Consider the following 14,544-nt stretch of genomic DNA (forward strand, 5'->3'; position numbering starts at 1 on the left):
ATTTGGCCTTTCGGTATCGTGAGTTGGCTAGACAAGTTGTAATCGGGAAAATGTTAACGCGCCATTACGATGAGCAAATGTGCCTTGTGAGGAGCAGCTAGTAAGTGTGTGATTTTATAAATAACAATCGGTTTTGAAATTTTAAAAAGCCCTTTTCTAGGTAACAATGGGAGCGAGGACATCTTGTGATTAGACAGTGATGACTTTTCCCATTGACAAAACTAAACTTTGAAATAGGTAGAAGGTGTTAGTACCTTCATTTTATAGCATTAGATCTCAGCCCTTCTACTCTGTATTCTGTTAATTCGTTTAATTCGTTTGTAAGACCAAAACTGACTAATCGTCTTAAGCAAAATCAACGTTGATTATATCACACTTTTTTAAACATTTCATATCTATTTTATCGTGCTTTAAGTAATGCATGAAGTGCACACAAAGCCTAGACAGAATGCACCCTCTCTGACAGCTGCTACCACTGACTGCCATTCCCATCACCAACCGTTGGTTCAACTATGAGATAGCTGTGCTTTTCATCTTTGTGCTCAGCATGCACATCACCTTGTTAGCCCGCCAAATCTAACATTTGCTCTTTTGTGCTTTTACATTCCCGTCATCAGGAGGTAGATAGAATGTTCGTAAATGCTTAAATAGCAAAATGATTTAGGACAAGAAAAATAGGTTTGGACATTTCCGGTTCATGTTGTACCTAGTCATTGATTTGCTTCCTTGAATGCAAGCTGCGAAGAGGTGGTTTGAGTGCACCAAAAACCTCTAATTTTGTCTCATCAACTAGGCATATAAGCATTCGTTCACAATTGACTACTTATGCAATTTGTTACAGTCTCTTCGCCACAAAATGTCTTTCTTTGCCTCACAGTCCCGACAAATGTATGAAGAAAGGCCTCATATCTACACCTAATGGAAATACCACAAAGGCTAGGAAAAGGCTTTAGCAATAAAATAGCCCTAAATATGGAGATAAAAGCATTAGTATGGGCTGCCTCTCCTGCCTTGCTTTTATGCCATATCTGTTAGAGTTCTACATCCTCAGGCCTCTAATTCCTTCTCGGTAGAGCTGGTCCTCTAACAGGGCATGGCATCATGTCGCGTAAGAATGTGATTCAACAAACTTGAATTTTAACAAAAAACAAATTTCAGTCCTTTAGGGATACTAAAACGCCAATTTTGTAAGCCCAGTGGTCAAAAGAACTAACTAGGTACCAGTCACTTCCACCAAGTAGCGATTTTCCGACAAATGGGTGTTACGTAATCAATCCCTGACTGCTAAAACAGCATAACTCAGCGAATTAAACATGCAAGTTTATCACTTCCAATAATCCATGTGTAGGTTTGAAGGAAAATCTCTGTCCGTTATGCATTTTTTATGCACCATAAAAGGTGTTTTTCATACAAGCTATATGTACTCACAAGCTGCTTGAAGCATTTCAATCAACGGTAACCATCCATATTATTGAAAAAATGTGGTAGAATCGGCGACGTTGACGGCATCTATGGGATTGTTATGTCAGAGACACATAAGCATAAAAGTGGAAGTTGGATCTCACTTGGCATTAGATGCGGTAGAGGAGTTCATACTTTTCCGGTAACATGGTCTCGTGATAAAATTTTTCTGATACTTATTCTCCTCCAAAAGTGATCTTGAAGCGGTTCCTCACGACACTGTCTATAAATTCGCTTTCTATTATCAATATTTATTTTAAGGAGGAAACAGGTCTTAAACTCAACGAAGTTGCTTGATGCCGCACGCTCAACAGCGCTGAAGAGGTCAATTCTTTTTGAAGTCATACAAGTGCATTGAGTAATATTTTAGGGTCCACACAACGCGGGCTTTTCGCTATGTTCACCAAAGTCGCGCACCTAAGGCACTACCTACTAGCATGCAAGAACATAGTGGGAATGGACTATTAAATGTTGGCTGACCTTGTTATAACAGTGAAAGAGATTGTTGGTTGCGCGCTGGTACGAGGAATCGCAGCATCAGGGTTCCACAATCCACTACACTAATAGAAATCCATGCAGTAATACAAAACTTCCGCAGATAGATGGTGTTATGGTGCAGCGAAAACCATATTTTGGAGCGGCAAATGAGTAGGGCACTGATGTAGGATCTTGAAGTGGGTCTGGTGTAAGAGGGTTTCCTTACACCCTCTTGGCACCAACAGAGAGGGGAATGGCCCAGTGGTGCAAGGTTGCCGGTTGAGTATGACAGGTATGTTCAAAACTAGATCTTGAGAAATAGTTTTAACTGTAACAAGAAGGTGCTAAGTAGCTTAAGCGCTTGATGGACCTAGACTCACAGATTCCAACAATTATTCTAGAGTAGCATGAGAATTTGGACCGTGTGTACAAAAAGAAATTGATAGACGTCTCAAAGCCAAAGATACTGGTGTTCTGAGATCGCTCTAGACGTATTTGCCTTCTAATAAAGCTGTGCTAGTTGCAGCAGCTTTAAAATGTCCGGTCTCACAGCAGTCGGACTACTGTCTACAGTCTATGTTAACAGACATTTCTAGGGAAAGTGTAGGTATTAATATCATGGGTCTCCTGTCATCCTCCAAGAGAGGAACTCCATAATGTTGGAAATTGCAAACGAGGCGGAACCCATGAAGACAGAAGACGCTCAAATGTTGGTGCTTTAGTTGTGCTCAACCAATAAACTTGTTATCATAGAGCCTAGTCTTCCCAAATCTTTGCAAGGCCTTTGAGATATTTAAGACTGCATGATATCTAAACGTCTGCAAGGTGGCAGACACGTAAAATGGATAAGCCGGAGCCTGATTAGACTACTATAGCCATTCGTTGTGCATGCGCAACCTGAAGACCTTGATTTAAGCCTGGCACAAAGTACTGCAGATATGCAAGTCAATTGCGTCACCTGTAGTACACCGCAAGTCCCATCATCTACGGGGCAAGAAACATTGTAATTAATGTAATTTATAGCACAATCAAACTACCACCTTTTCAATGCATAGCTCTGCGCTTAACTATTCTCCCTTCAGCACAACAATGCACAGCCCTACAAGGGTAGATGCGGCGATAAAATATGCGAAATAACATGAGGAGTTGGACCATTGCTGACAGCAAAGGTGGAAACCAACCATAAGAGAAGCGCCTGGAATAGTGACCAAAATAGTCGTGTTTGTTTGAATGCTCATCCCAAGCGAGAAGCATTCAGTAGGCACAAAAATCTCTTGACAGAACAGTTGTTATCAATCTTTGGGGTGGGAGAGGTACATTCGTAACGTGCGGTCTCCTGACCTCCTTCCACTGGTTGGCATAGGGTAAATAAATAATGCCCTTATCCAGTCAGGTTAATCATTCCATGAAAGTGAATGTTAAGGAGAAACAGATAAACGCAGAATCTACTACACTTGGGATTGTCTAACTTAAAACAGGCACAATCACTGAAAACGAGTCAAGACATTCCAGCATTTTCGCTAAATGCCTTCATTTATTCGGCTCTTCGTTTACGTGTTTATGCTTATGACTCTAGCTCGCCTTAACTGAAACACACGCGCATGAATATCAAGTCTGGTTGCTAAAGAAGAAATCTTATTTTCACACTGGATTTTCGATATCGATAATTCCGTTCTACTAAATCTGTGATAAACGGCAAAGGAATGCATGCAACACCTCTGCGACGCCTCGATTAAATAGCAAAATCCAGTTGCATATGCGCGATGCTGGTAGCAGATGTGCCGATTGAACACTTGTAATGAAGATTGGGAAAGTTATTTCTTAGCGGAACAGAGTCAGTCATAATGGGGACACAAACAGAGAAAATGAAATATTAACACTCGCCTAGGTGAGACGGTGACCCAAGAGCAAATTAGAAAACCTATTAAGGGCCATCTAGGTTTGTTTTTTTGCCCTTAGTAAAGTGCTACTATACTATTTTTCGCGCTATTCATGTTTGATCTCTTAGGGTGTTTTGCTTCTTCTAAACTACGCATCGAATTTTGCTGCTGAGAGACATTGTCATTTCCTCCTCAACTCTAGCTTTGCCTCAGCAATTATTGCCCGTTTGATCCCTAACAGTGTTGACTCCCTTAGATGGTTCATTAGCATAACACTAAAGTAGTAAACAACACATATTGAGCTTAAATTTCTGATCATTGCATCCTGATCGGATTCAATTTGCTTAAATGCAAATGTAGTGAAAGTTCTGGATAGCTCCTTGAAATATTTCGCTAACATACTAATATCTCGAAACTAAATATTTTAGCCAAATTACTGAACTATTTTGTAAATGCACCGCTGAAAACCATGTCACTGCTGTCAATTTGATGACCAGTTAACAGTTCTATTCCATTCGATGAGCATAATACTAAGGATTTACGTTGGGTTTATTCATTTCCTCATCATAGACTGTGGTATATTTATATTGCGTGCAGATATCTCTGAACGAGATAAACAGAAATTGGCAGAGTGGTCAAAACCCAGCATGCAAAAATTTCTGAAATTTCAAATATTTATTCTTTGTTTAATAGAAAATATTTGTCCACTGCTAATTTATAAACATTCCGAAAAGTTGAGCTTTAAATTGGTATCGCCTGATTGGCTCATTACAGGCAGAGTTGAAATCCAAGTGTGGTGGTCATTCGTAAAAAATGAAATTTAAGGAACATTCAGCCTTTTTGTTTGATATATTGAAAAGCTTATTTGGTTTATATGAATCGCCAATTAATTTGTCTATTTTTATAGTTGTAACTCGCCGCCCATTTATTATATACTGAGCTTTGTAAAAGAAGTCATGCTTGAGTGGGCACGACCAGTGCTGGTATTTTTAGTAAAGGCATATTGAAAATGCTGAGGTGTAATAAAGGTGAAAATGCAAGTAAAAGTGTCTACCTTGATAAATAGGCCAGCAAAATGAGCGGCCTTAGAGAATATTTATTGACTGACTTAGTCAGGAAAGGAGATTTTCGATGCATCAGTTGCTGCTGAGAGAACCAAAAATTTGAAAGAACCAAGGTAAAGTTTGTTGAAGAATGTCTTTTCGGAAATAATGTATTTACCTGAGCTTAAAAGATGGCCTAACGGTTGGCTAGGAATGATGCATTGAGGCCTCCAACAGAGAGCCGTAGGTTTCGGTTATTAGCGTGCTAAGTTTGCTTTAAAAAAATAGTGGTTTGAATACAGGATGGCCTTGAGACGTGTTTGAAGAAATGCTAGCTTGTGCTACTGGTAAAAGAGATCGATGTCATAAAGATTGTAAACGCTAAGGCAACGTAAATTGAATGCGATCAAGCTCACTACCTCTGCGCAGTCAGCGATATTGCACATATTGGTCCTAGAAAAACTGGAGCGTGACTTCTGGCTAGTAGGGACTGAGCCAATGGGGAACGCCGAAGATTTAATTTGAGTGCAAGCCAGTGGATTCAGTTGAGCTTAGCCTTAACAAGGGATTAACCTTGGCCTTTGAAAGAATACCAGGACCCTTGGAATACACCTCTACTCAACATGACCTAATCGGGGGGAGGTGAACGAAAATTTGCAAGTATAGGATATTCGGAAACTAGTTATTATTCAACACCTCTTAGAAAAAGAAAATAAATCTTTTTAGGATTGCAGTCTCTAACATCAAGCTTTTGTAAAACACTCATCAAATACCCAACTGAAAATTCAAAATTTTACACGATGGCAATGGTGCTGCTGAGAAGAGATTTAGGAACAAAATTTTCGTGTAAAACTACAGTGAGATAGTTTACACTGCATAGATGGGGAATTTGGGGTTGCAAGCGACAATATAGACCACTTCAAGATAAAAGCGCTTATAACCAAGTGCAGTGACACTGTTTTTGTGAAAGTGGGAAATCGGTTTTTACCCCTACTAACTAGAGGCAAAGTAGTGCGAACATTTTGTATTGAGGAAGGGTTCAGGGACCACTAATTTATTTCTTACCCGGTTCAATTCATAGAGTCGTACCAGTAGTAAAGAAATGTTCGTCGAGTGACAAGTGGTAAGAGGTGCCATTTTATGCCTCAGTTTGCTGAGCAAACAAATATGCCTTTGTAAAATGATCGAAGACTTCTGTTCTTTGATGGTCTACAATCCACTCTGTTTTTAAAGACAATAAGAGACCGGTGCGTTTTTGCTAGATTTGTATATTTTGTAGCGTAAAATAAGCTGTTTAACTCTTTTTATTGAAAAGGATTAGAATAAGAACTAGAAAATGCAGTTATTTGGTAAAAATCGTTTTAAAGAAGAGTAAAGGGATAAGGTCAGTAAATGAAGTAAGGGAACAGCTGAGCAGCTACCGAAATGATTAGAACGAAATTGATAATGATGATTGGTAGAACTAGACAACAAAGTAAGATTGCAGTCACGGGGAATTCGGGAATCACCACCTCTGCATTTCACTTTACTTCATCAACCGGATTAGTAAACTTAATCCGCAAGTGTACTCAAATTTATGCGAATTTTATGTTAACAAATATTTCATTAGAAGGCTTGATTTAAACTCACCTTTCAGCTAGAATCCGTCAACGTGAGGTTTGAAATTGGGTTTGATGTTCTACTTGCATTTGATAATAGGCAGTTTGTAGCTGCAACCTTTACAAAATAAAATGTTTTGACAAAAGTAGTAAATAAGAATATTGAGAATAATTGAAAGTCTGAGCAGATGGAGGAATAGTGTTATAAAATAGATAAATGGGTTAAAAGCGTGGCGTTAGTCGTTATAAAGCACTGAAGCAAGTTAACGTTGGTCTTGCTTTTACTCAACCTCGCAAACTCTTCGGAAGATGTAGTTTTAACCACATCAAGATGAGGTACATTGGTAAAATAGGTAAGTGTACCGCTTTACAGCTGGCAAGGCTCATTGGCTTAGGCAGAAAAAAGCCATTTTGGACTGATTTACGCTTCATGGGTTGCTATTATGGAAACGAAGAACTTTTTTCTTCCAGCACCATTTATTCCCAAGTTCTTCTCAAATGGACCACTTACAATATGTCGATAGTAAATTTAAGGCCTTACGGGCCATAAATATGGTACAACTTTTGGACATCAGATGTCAATATCAGCAACAGTAAAACGTTTTCCAAATTCCAATAATTCTTGCAATTTTTTTGAAAAAAATATTTGGAATTTTCGAAACTCAAAGTTTTTTTAAAGTTTTGTACCTCCTATATCTATTTTCACTTTGTTCTGGCTGTTCTAAACATTGTTCTAAATAATATTTTGCTTTGCTTGCAACTTACGGAAAATCAGAGAGCCCTCATGTTGCTCTTCTTCGGATAAAATCTACTTAAATTAAAGGATCATGAGTGATACGGAAGAAAGATATCAGATGCTGGCGCCTGAGTCTTTGCGGAATAGGCATCTATTTTTACTTAATCCCTATTTTAGGCTCCACACAAAAGGCTTTGCCTTGTCGATTATGCTAAGTCCTAAAGCCAAATTCAAGAGAAAATATCAACTAAATAAGTCCTTCGTGCAGATTTTTTGCGACTTGAATACTTCGCCCTGATTCGCTACTTACACTACCCCGTAAATGACAGTATTTCTCTACAACCCTGTCTAGATGTTACTTGCAGCTCATATGAAAACTTAATACCGTTGAACAGCGACCAAAAAAGTTGCCGAAAATGGGAATTGAAAGAAGCTGTTGACTACTCACTGACTTAACACATGTTTTAGTGTGCGTTTAGCTGTCCTACCTCCCCGAATTAAGTCAGAGTTTACTTCCGCCCATTTGTATGATCCACTGCTCTTATTAATTAAACTGTTAGGTGTCTGAGTGAACTTGATGTTGATTAAGGTGTCAGCCAGAACAGACATGTTTGTTACCGACTTGGGTGGGTAAATAGGGCATATTTCGTTGGTGCAAATGGTGTTTACATGTCTACTAAAATGGCTGCGATCTTATTCTCACCCCTTTATAGCACTTCAACTGGCCTTGGACATGTGCGTGGTATTGGCTGAACAGAAAGGAGAATAAGTACACTTGTTTTGGGACAATTTAAAATATGGTCTATCTTATGTGTGGATCTTGAGTGGAATGCAAGCGAACAACATTTGAAAGTCCATAGTCAGTTGTACCCTACAAATCAATCACTAAATGTGGTAATTCCTTTCAGAAGCACCAATCTGATGTGCCAAGTCTGAGACCAACTATCAAGGCTATTGCGCAGTTAATCAAGCGATACTACTTGCATCTTTAATAGTGTTACGTGGCGACAGCAGCAAACTTTCTCGGTTGGATGTGAAAATAACGGCCTCAAAGCCATTACCTAATTATGCGCAGTTAAGGCGATTTCACTGATTGATGTAGAGTATCTGTGCATCTCACTCTTCCCAAATTAGGAAATTAATAATTTCCTCCAAAATCAAGAGTTAAATGAATGAAGCCTTAGTATTAGTGAGGTCAATCACATGATCTCTTCCATAATCTCATTCAGTAAGAACCGCAATTTTTAACAGTCTAATGAGACAATTGGGTTAAATGCCTGTTTAAAGGGAAGATTGAGAATCTGCGATTGCTACTGCATCCAGCAAAAAAAATTTGTTCTCAAAAATTAAATACGAATCGAAAATTTGGTAAAGTATTTTGTATCTACACATCCTCTTGTGTATGTTCTTTATGTATCCTCTCATTTATGCTTTGTATTTACTTAATTATTCATTCTCACGTTCCTATTATTTAGGAAAAGTTGTTTTTTCTGAGTGTGATCTAGAAAATTCTTAGGAGTAACATTCTCAATCAATTAGTTCTCCTAAAAACGAGCCTCAAAGGCTTTTTTACGTACTTTGAGAATTAGAGAAAATGCTCGAGCATAAACTGCTGGTTTTGAAAACCACTATTTGTATTATTCCATATTGGGATCAACTCATTAAATACCATGCTGACAAATAATTTGAGATGCACTTTTTCCTTAGATCAATCTAGTCAATTTTGGTTAGACTAAAAATTACTCTCATTGGTGATAAAAACAAGTAACTTTGGGTTACAATGTGATAAGTTCTTGAAAAGTCCTTATTAAAGAATGCTCGGAACCGCTTTTTTGAATTCGGTATGTTTAAGGTCCACTTACTCCCATATTACCAGCGCCCTTCTATACGATCACCCAATTTTCAAATCGCGCATCACTTAGTGTGCATTTGCTTAAAGCCTTAATTATTGCCTTACCGGCATCTCCATGTTGCTGCGACATCCCATTTTCTCATAGTTTTAATTTCTTTTGCAATTTGTTTGCCTGACCCAAAATCTGTTCATTCTTCCATTCCGGTATAGTTGATGATGTCGGCGTCGATTGCGGCCGAAAACAAATCATGAGGAAAGCTCGGACGATTAAGAGTATTCTTTGGCATTGAAGATAGAGGTAGAGACTAAAATAAGTAATTTTTAGCAACTCAACAAAGTTCTTGTTATCTCTGAAAGGACAAGGCTCGTAGATCTCCTCTTCCTTGGCCCTCATACTCTTAGAGCACCCAGGTTGACTTGGGCTTGTCATATTCATTGAGTAAAGCAAATGGGGCGAGTTGGTACAAATTCTGGAAGGTTTGGACAAAAAACCTTTCTCGACGCTATGAGAAATTGAAGGTTAGCAATGCAAAAGTCAGTTGTTTTAGCAGTTTTGGTGAGAAGGGTAAGGTCTTATGTGGATTGCGCATTCGGTACACTGCCTCTAAAGCAATCGCACTACTTTGCCCTAATGCTGAGTAAAACATTAGGCTTTGTGGTGGGTTGAGGAAGTTGAGATGGCGCAGCCGTGCTGTGAATTTGCACAGCCTATTCACAAAATATTACGGAAAAATGATAGAGGGATTGCACTTTATATATGCTTCCGCCACTTAAACGTAGGCAGGTAAAGCGAAACATGATAAAGGCTAAATTAGTATTTTTATCAATTGAGCCTTTAATTTTTAGTTCATTTGCAAGGAGTAGGGGGAATCATGTAAAGCTGCAGACGTAAATAACTACAGACTAATTTAAAATAAACTGAAATGACTATGGCGAGGTAAATAGTAAGAATGGATGTAGGCGAACGACTAAGAATATAAGGGAAGAGCACAAGGAAAACGTATTTGCAATATTAAGAGTCGGCACATAAATGAAGATCGGAATGTGCTGAAGAAGCTGAATCCGTCACCGTTAATTCGCGCTCATCTGCTTTGGGCCCACTCTCGGTCATCTCTGATCCCCCGTCAGAGTCTACGCATGTCCACCGGTCACCCTGCATTAACTCGGCATAGTCAAATTCTTCATGAACTGCAGTGAACTTGAGCACTCTCGATGCCTCCTCTTCCATTTCACACTTCCCTGCGGAAGGCAAATCAAACAATGCTAGCTGTTTCATCAAACTTTCACCAAATACTGTACTTTGCATTTTGAACATAGAAGGTAGTATGTTCTACTCTTGAAGCTATGAACAAATATTCATGTACGTGATGCATCCCTTAAAATGCGCACGATAGCCATATGCTACACAAAGTCGAAACAAACTGATGAAAAGACAATATGCAAAGATGCGTGAAAATAACGAAGAGTAACAGGGATTAAAAGTAGCATATAAAATTCTGTGGTGAAAAATGATAGCGACCCATTTCGATCACCGGCCGCTGTTGAGGCACAATGCTATGTTCCCTGTCTTATATAGGCACCTTCACTATACACCCTTTGGTAAGCTATTATTAGACTCGTAATAAATTGATTTCAAAACCACCGAAATATGGCAGCCGTCGTGCAATGCATTGACTTCCTCACAACTACCTATTTTTAAACCCATTATTAGTAAACAATTAAACCATGAATAAATAGTAACCGAAATTTAGTCTATAAGCCTTTGCACAACTGGATATTATTCGATTAGTAGAATACACAAATGTCAAAAATCGAGGAGAATTTGGAACCAAGCTGCAATCAGTGGACATTCTCGAAACTGGATTTAAGTGGTGGTTGACATTTGCCTTAGCAACAAAAACCCTCTAGGAGCAGATATTTGACTGAAGAACGCAGACTTTCGAAGTGCTATGATTGTTTGACTGACAGTTGAAATAAGTGATTTTAATTTTCACTCGGTTGCAAGGCAGCCGGACCTATGTGACATTAAAACTGAATACCTTTGCCTGGTGTTGCAAAGGCGTGACAGTGTTCTCCATAAATTAATGATGATTGACCGTACTGGATCGAGCTGGATTGGAATAAAAGCCGATGACGCAGCTAGTTAACACATCAACCTTAAGTTTACCTATCCACCCAACAATGTGTCAGAAAGTAATTCATGAACTACTAGCAAGTCCTAGCCTTCACCCAGTTACCTGCATCTGATTTTATTCACTTATTTGTAAGCCATTCAAATTATTACTATAGATTCGTCAATCTACTTAATCATTGACTACACAACCGCTAAATCTATGTATATCTTTCAAGATTAATTAGTCCGTCCAATCCGCATCTATTTACTCGATCCACCCATCCATTCGTCCAACCAGCTACCTCTTCAAAACCGCCTTTACTATTTAAAACAATTTTAACTCAGTTCATTCTCACCTTATTCTTAATACCCGCTAGCCAGCGTGTAGATAACAAATGGCCTCAATGTCCACAAACAATGCAGATCTCACAGCTCTTATCCACACAACTCACATTCCAAAAGTCACGTGAATTACTTCTTCCACTGCCTGTCATACCGGAGATACAAGAAGTCGCAGGGCAAGAAAGGCTCCTGTTCTCAGCATTGCCAACACGAAGAGCAAAGTCGCCCATTGAGGAAGTGGTTCTTAACGATGCTGATGAGAGACCCATTAAATGGTGCCTAGCAATACGACATTGGTCATGTGGACCAGCACTTGACACGAATAATGCCTCTGCGATAATGAAAACACATGTCTCACACACTTGCTCATTTTAGGTGAAACGCGCCGACATTCATTACTTCTAGGGTTACTGTCAGCCCACTCGCAAAACAATGCCAACATCTGCTTTACTGCGAATTGCTGCTTACTCAAACTTGCCAACGTGTTCATCTCTGGTCCTCAGATGATTCGCAATAAAGTAGTGAAATATGACCTTTAGAAATCATAGCACTTTTAACAGCGCCATGGTTACCAAGATTGCTTCTGCCAGGTTGATAGTTTTGGACCCAATCCAGTCAATTATTTTGAAGAGTGATGGTACAATATGAAGAGATCAGGCAAGCATCAGGTTTAGCTAATGAAATGGCTACATTGTTGTCAAATAAATCACTCTGCATGGAGTTCCCTGAAATGTGTCAATAAATTTGATGGCGCATTCTCATTACTTGTCACTTTCTAATGATGATCCATCACAAAGATAATTTTAACTCTTCATGCATATTACTACCTAAGTGGTACATAAGTGTATGGATCATTCTCCAACAGAACTTACAACCCCAACCGCTAATGGGTATATCGTTTGGGTATGCATCGGCTTATGTATTTGAAAATATTATTCAAAACGTGATTGCGGATATATGTCTGGCATCTAGACAACAAGAATGCTGGACTTAATTGAAGGTGCATTGACATTACCGGTGATATTGCACCAAACATTACTTTACTCTGGTCCCGACAATGTCGATTGATTGCACTTTGTTTGCGAATTTTCCGCAGTGTTAACACTGATTTCCAACGATTTTAAATAAAAGAGGGTTAAGGGGAGCTCATTCTTTGAAATTTGGCAACTAATTTTTCATGGTTTTAATGTATACTACTAATAGGTCTAAAAATATTTAGTTGCGAGGACGTTGATGAAGTTGCACAATAGTTACTAAATTTGAATCATTCCAATAATTGTTTATTGCCACTTCACTCCACTCAGTTACTAATGAAAAGCAATATAAATTAGTTCTATTTCTTATAATATGCTGAGCAATTAAAGTATACCAAATTTTAGATAATTGTGCATGTGAATGTCGTTGTGCAAAGTTAAATGCAAACGTATTGCGTTGCTAGAACAAAAATGACAAATTTTTGGAGACTTTTGAATGCAACTGCTTAAATTTGGCAGAGCAGAGGTGAAAGGTATCTACTCTGACCACTGCGGCTACTGATGCACTAACTGTATCCTATACAGACACCTTAATTCTGCACATAATGTCTAGCTATTAGAAGATACTTTGCGATATACATTTAAAATTCCGAATAGCTAATTGCCAGAAAGAATTGATAATATGTTCCAAATCAGCCAGTTAGATGTTTGCAAGGAGTGCTGCTGTGTCCAAACCGATCCAATTCCCTCTACGGTCACTTACAATTTGAGTAAACCAACGCAAGAAACGCTTTGGGAGGGAAGCCTGTGTAAGGATGCACATCCGCTCCCGTCCTTCCACCCACTCGTCTCCCTAAAGTCTGCAGACAGCAACTACGAACCCCTACGATTTGGCTAACTACTGCGCTTTCGACAGTACTCAGGTCAAATCATTAGTCACAGCCACAAATTATTAGGGAGCGCTTCCAGTTAGAACCATAAACCTGTAAAATCGTAAAAGGAACTCGTAGAGAAGACACCTTTCCAGACAAGAGAATGATATATTACCTGACCTGTTTTGTTGTCACCATGAAAGGCTTAGACTTCTTGTGTGGGTTAACGGTCCTCGTGACAACACTTGAAGAGTATCATGTGGACGTCAGAACAAAATGTATCCGTGTCGCAAAGAGAGTTAAAAGATTCAACCTAACCGGTCAGTTTCATTGTGGCCACATTATGATGAAGGGATGGACTGTACGGTGAGTTACCAGTGTGGTTATGTGAGTCGCTGTACAGGACCCACCGCCAATGCCCTTTAGCTACCTGTTAGACTTCTCGAACTTTCCACTTGGATGGAGATACAAGATGTTACAAATCGCAAAATGTCGTCCTGATCACACCAGTGCCACTGCAATGAACAGAGGGTCCCGCTGAGGTTGAATTTATTGGAACCGAAGTTCCTTCACCTACTCTGTGCATCACCCAGAAGTCGAACGATGAGAGTTAAGGAGAATTAAGGAATGTGCCATGCACAAAGCGCTACAGTCGAGCCTGAGAAATAGCAGGAGGCTCTACACTTCCTTCATCTATATTACGATTAGTTCACTCATAGGCACAATGCATTCAGAAGCATCTCCAATCCGACCCGTCAAACATACGAGAGCATTAAATTGGTATGCAAGGAAGACAATCAACCTGACACGAGAATATCTAATTGCCTGAGCCATCTTGATGCCCAAATAAACGGCTTGGTGTCACGTGTGGAGTATCAGTCTGCTTGACTACATGTGAGCAGAATCAGCTAGACATCAAAGCGAAACGTACCCACATTGTGAAGAGGATTAGCAAATTTCCCCCAGCCCTAAATATTTATTTTGAACACGTTATGATGAAGGGGTGGAGTGGACAAAAAGCAAAAAAAAGCTAATCACTGTGCAAAATTTGTCGCCATTGAATTCACACGCAATGGTTGTGTGAGAAACAGCGGCAAGGAGAATCTCGTTAATAAAAGTGCATCAGAAGTAAACGCAGCGAAAATAGTAGGGGTATATTGTAGGGGTTGTAAGAAAGGAAAAGAAGACTATTAAGC

The 14,544-nt window shown here is 39.2% G+C and overlaps 2 protein-coding genes across 2 annotated transcripts in view; both read left to right on the plus strand. All coding sequences in view use genetic code 11, as the record gives it.

Annotated features, from left to right (window-relative positions):
• Positions 1 to 7,136, plus strand: part of EGR_04896 (hypothetical protein) — a gene marked incomplete at both ends in the record, with an annotated part of 8,877 nt that extends 1,741 nt beyond the window's left edge. The window contains 5 exons of the mRNA XM_024494145.1: positions 4,389 to 4,609; positions 4,644 to 4,727; positions 4,931 to 4,995; positions 6,177 to 6,258; positions 7,035 to 7,136. Of these exons, the coding sequence (XP_024351382.1) occupies positions 4,389 to 4,609; positions 4,644 to 4,727; positions 4,931 to 4,995; positions 6,177 to 6,258; positions 7,035 to 7,136 (554 nt within the window). The remainder of the gene's footprint in view (positions 1 to 4,388; positions 4,610 to 4,643; positions 4,728 to 4,930; positions 4,996 to 6,176; positions 6,259 to 7,034) is intronic.
• A 2,359-nt stretch (positions 7,137 to 9,495) lies between these two features.
• EGR_04897 (hypothetical protein) lies at positions 9,496 to 11,877 on the plus strand (the record flags this gene model as incomplete). The annotated part of the gene is made up of 2 exons (XM_024494146.1): positions 9,496 to 9,524; positions 11,397 to 11,877. The coding sequence occupies 2 exons, from the start codon at positions 9,496 to 9,498 to the stop codon at positions 11,875 to 11,877; spliced, it is 510 nt and encodes a 169-aa protein (XP_024351383.1).
• Positions 11,878 to 14,544: the final 2,667 nt, after the last annotated feature.

The sequence above is a fragment of the Echinococcus granulosus genome (genome assembly GCF_000524195.1).
Source record: "Echinococcus granulosus chromosome Unknown EG_S00033, whole genome shotgun sequence".
Classification (NCBI taxonomy): domain Eukaryota; kingdom Metazoa; phylum Platyhelminthes; class Cestoda; order Cyclophyllidea; family Taeniidae; genus Echinococcus; species Echinococcus granulosus.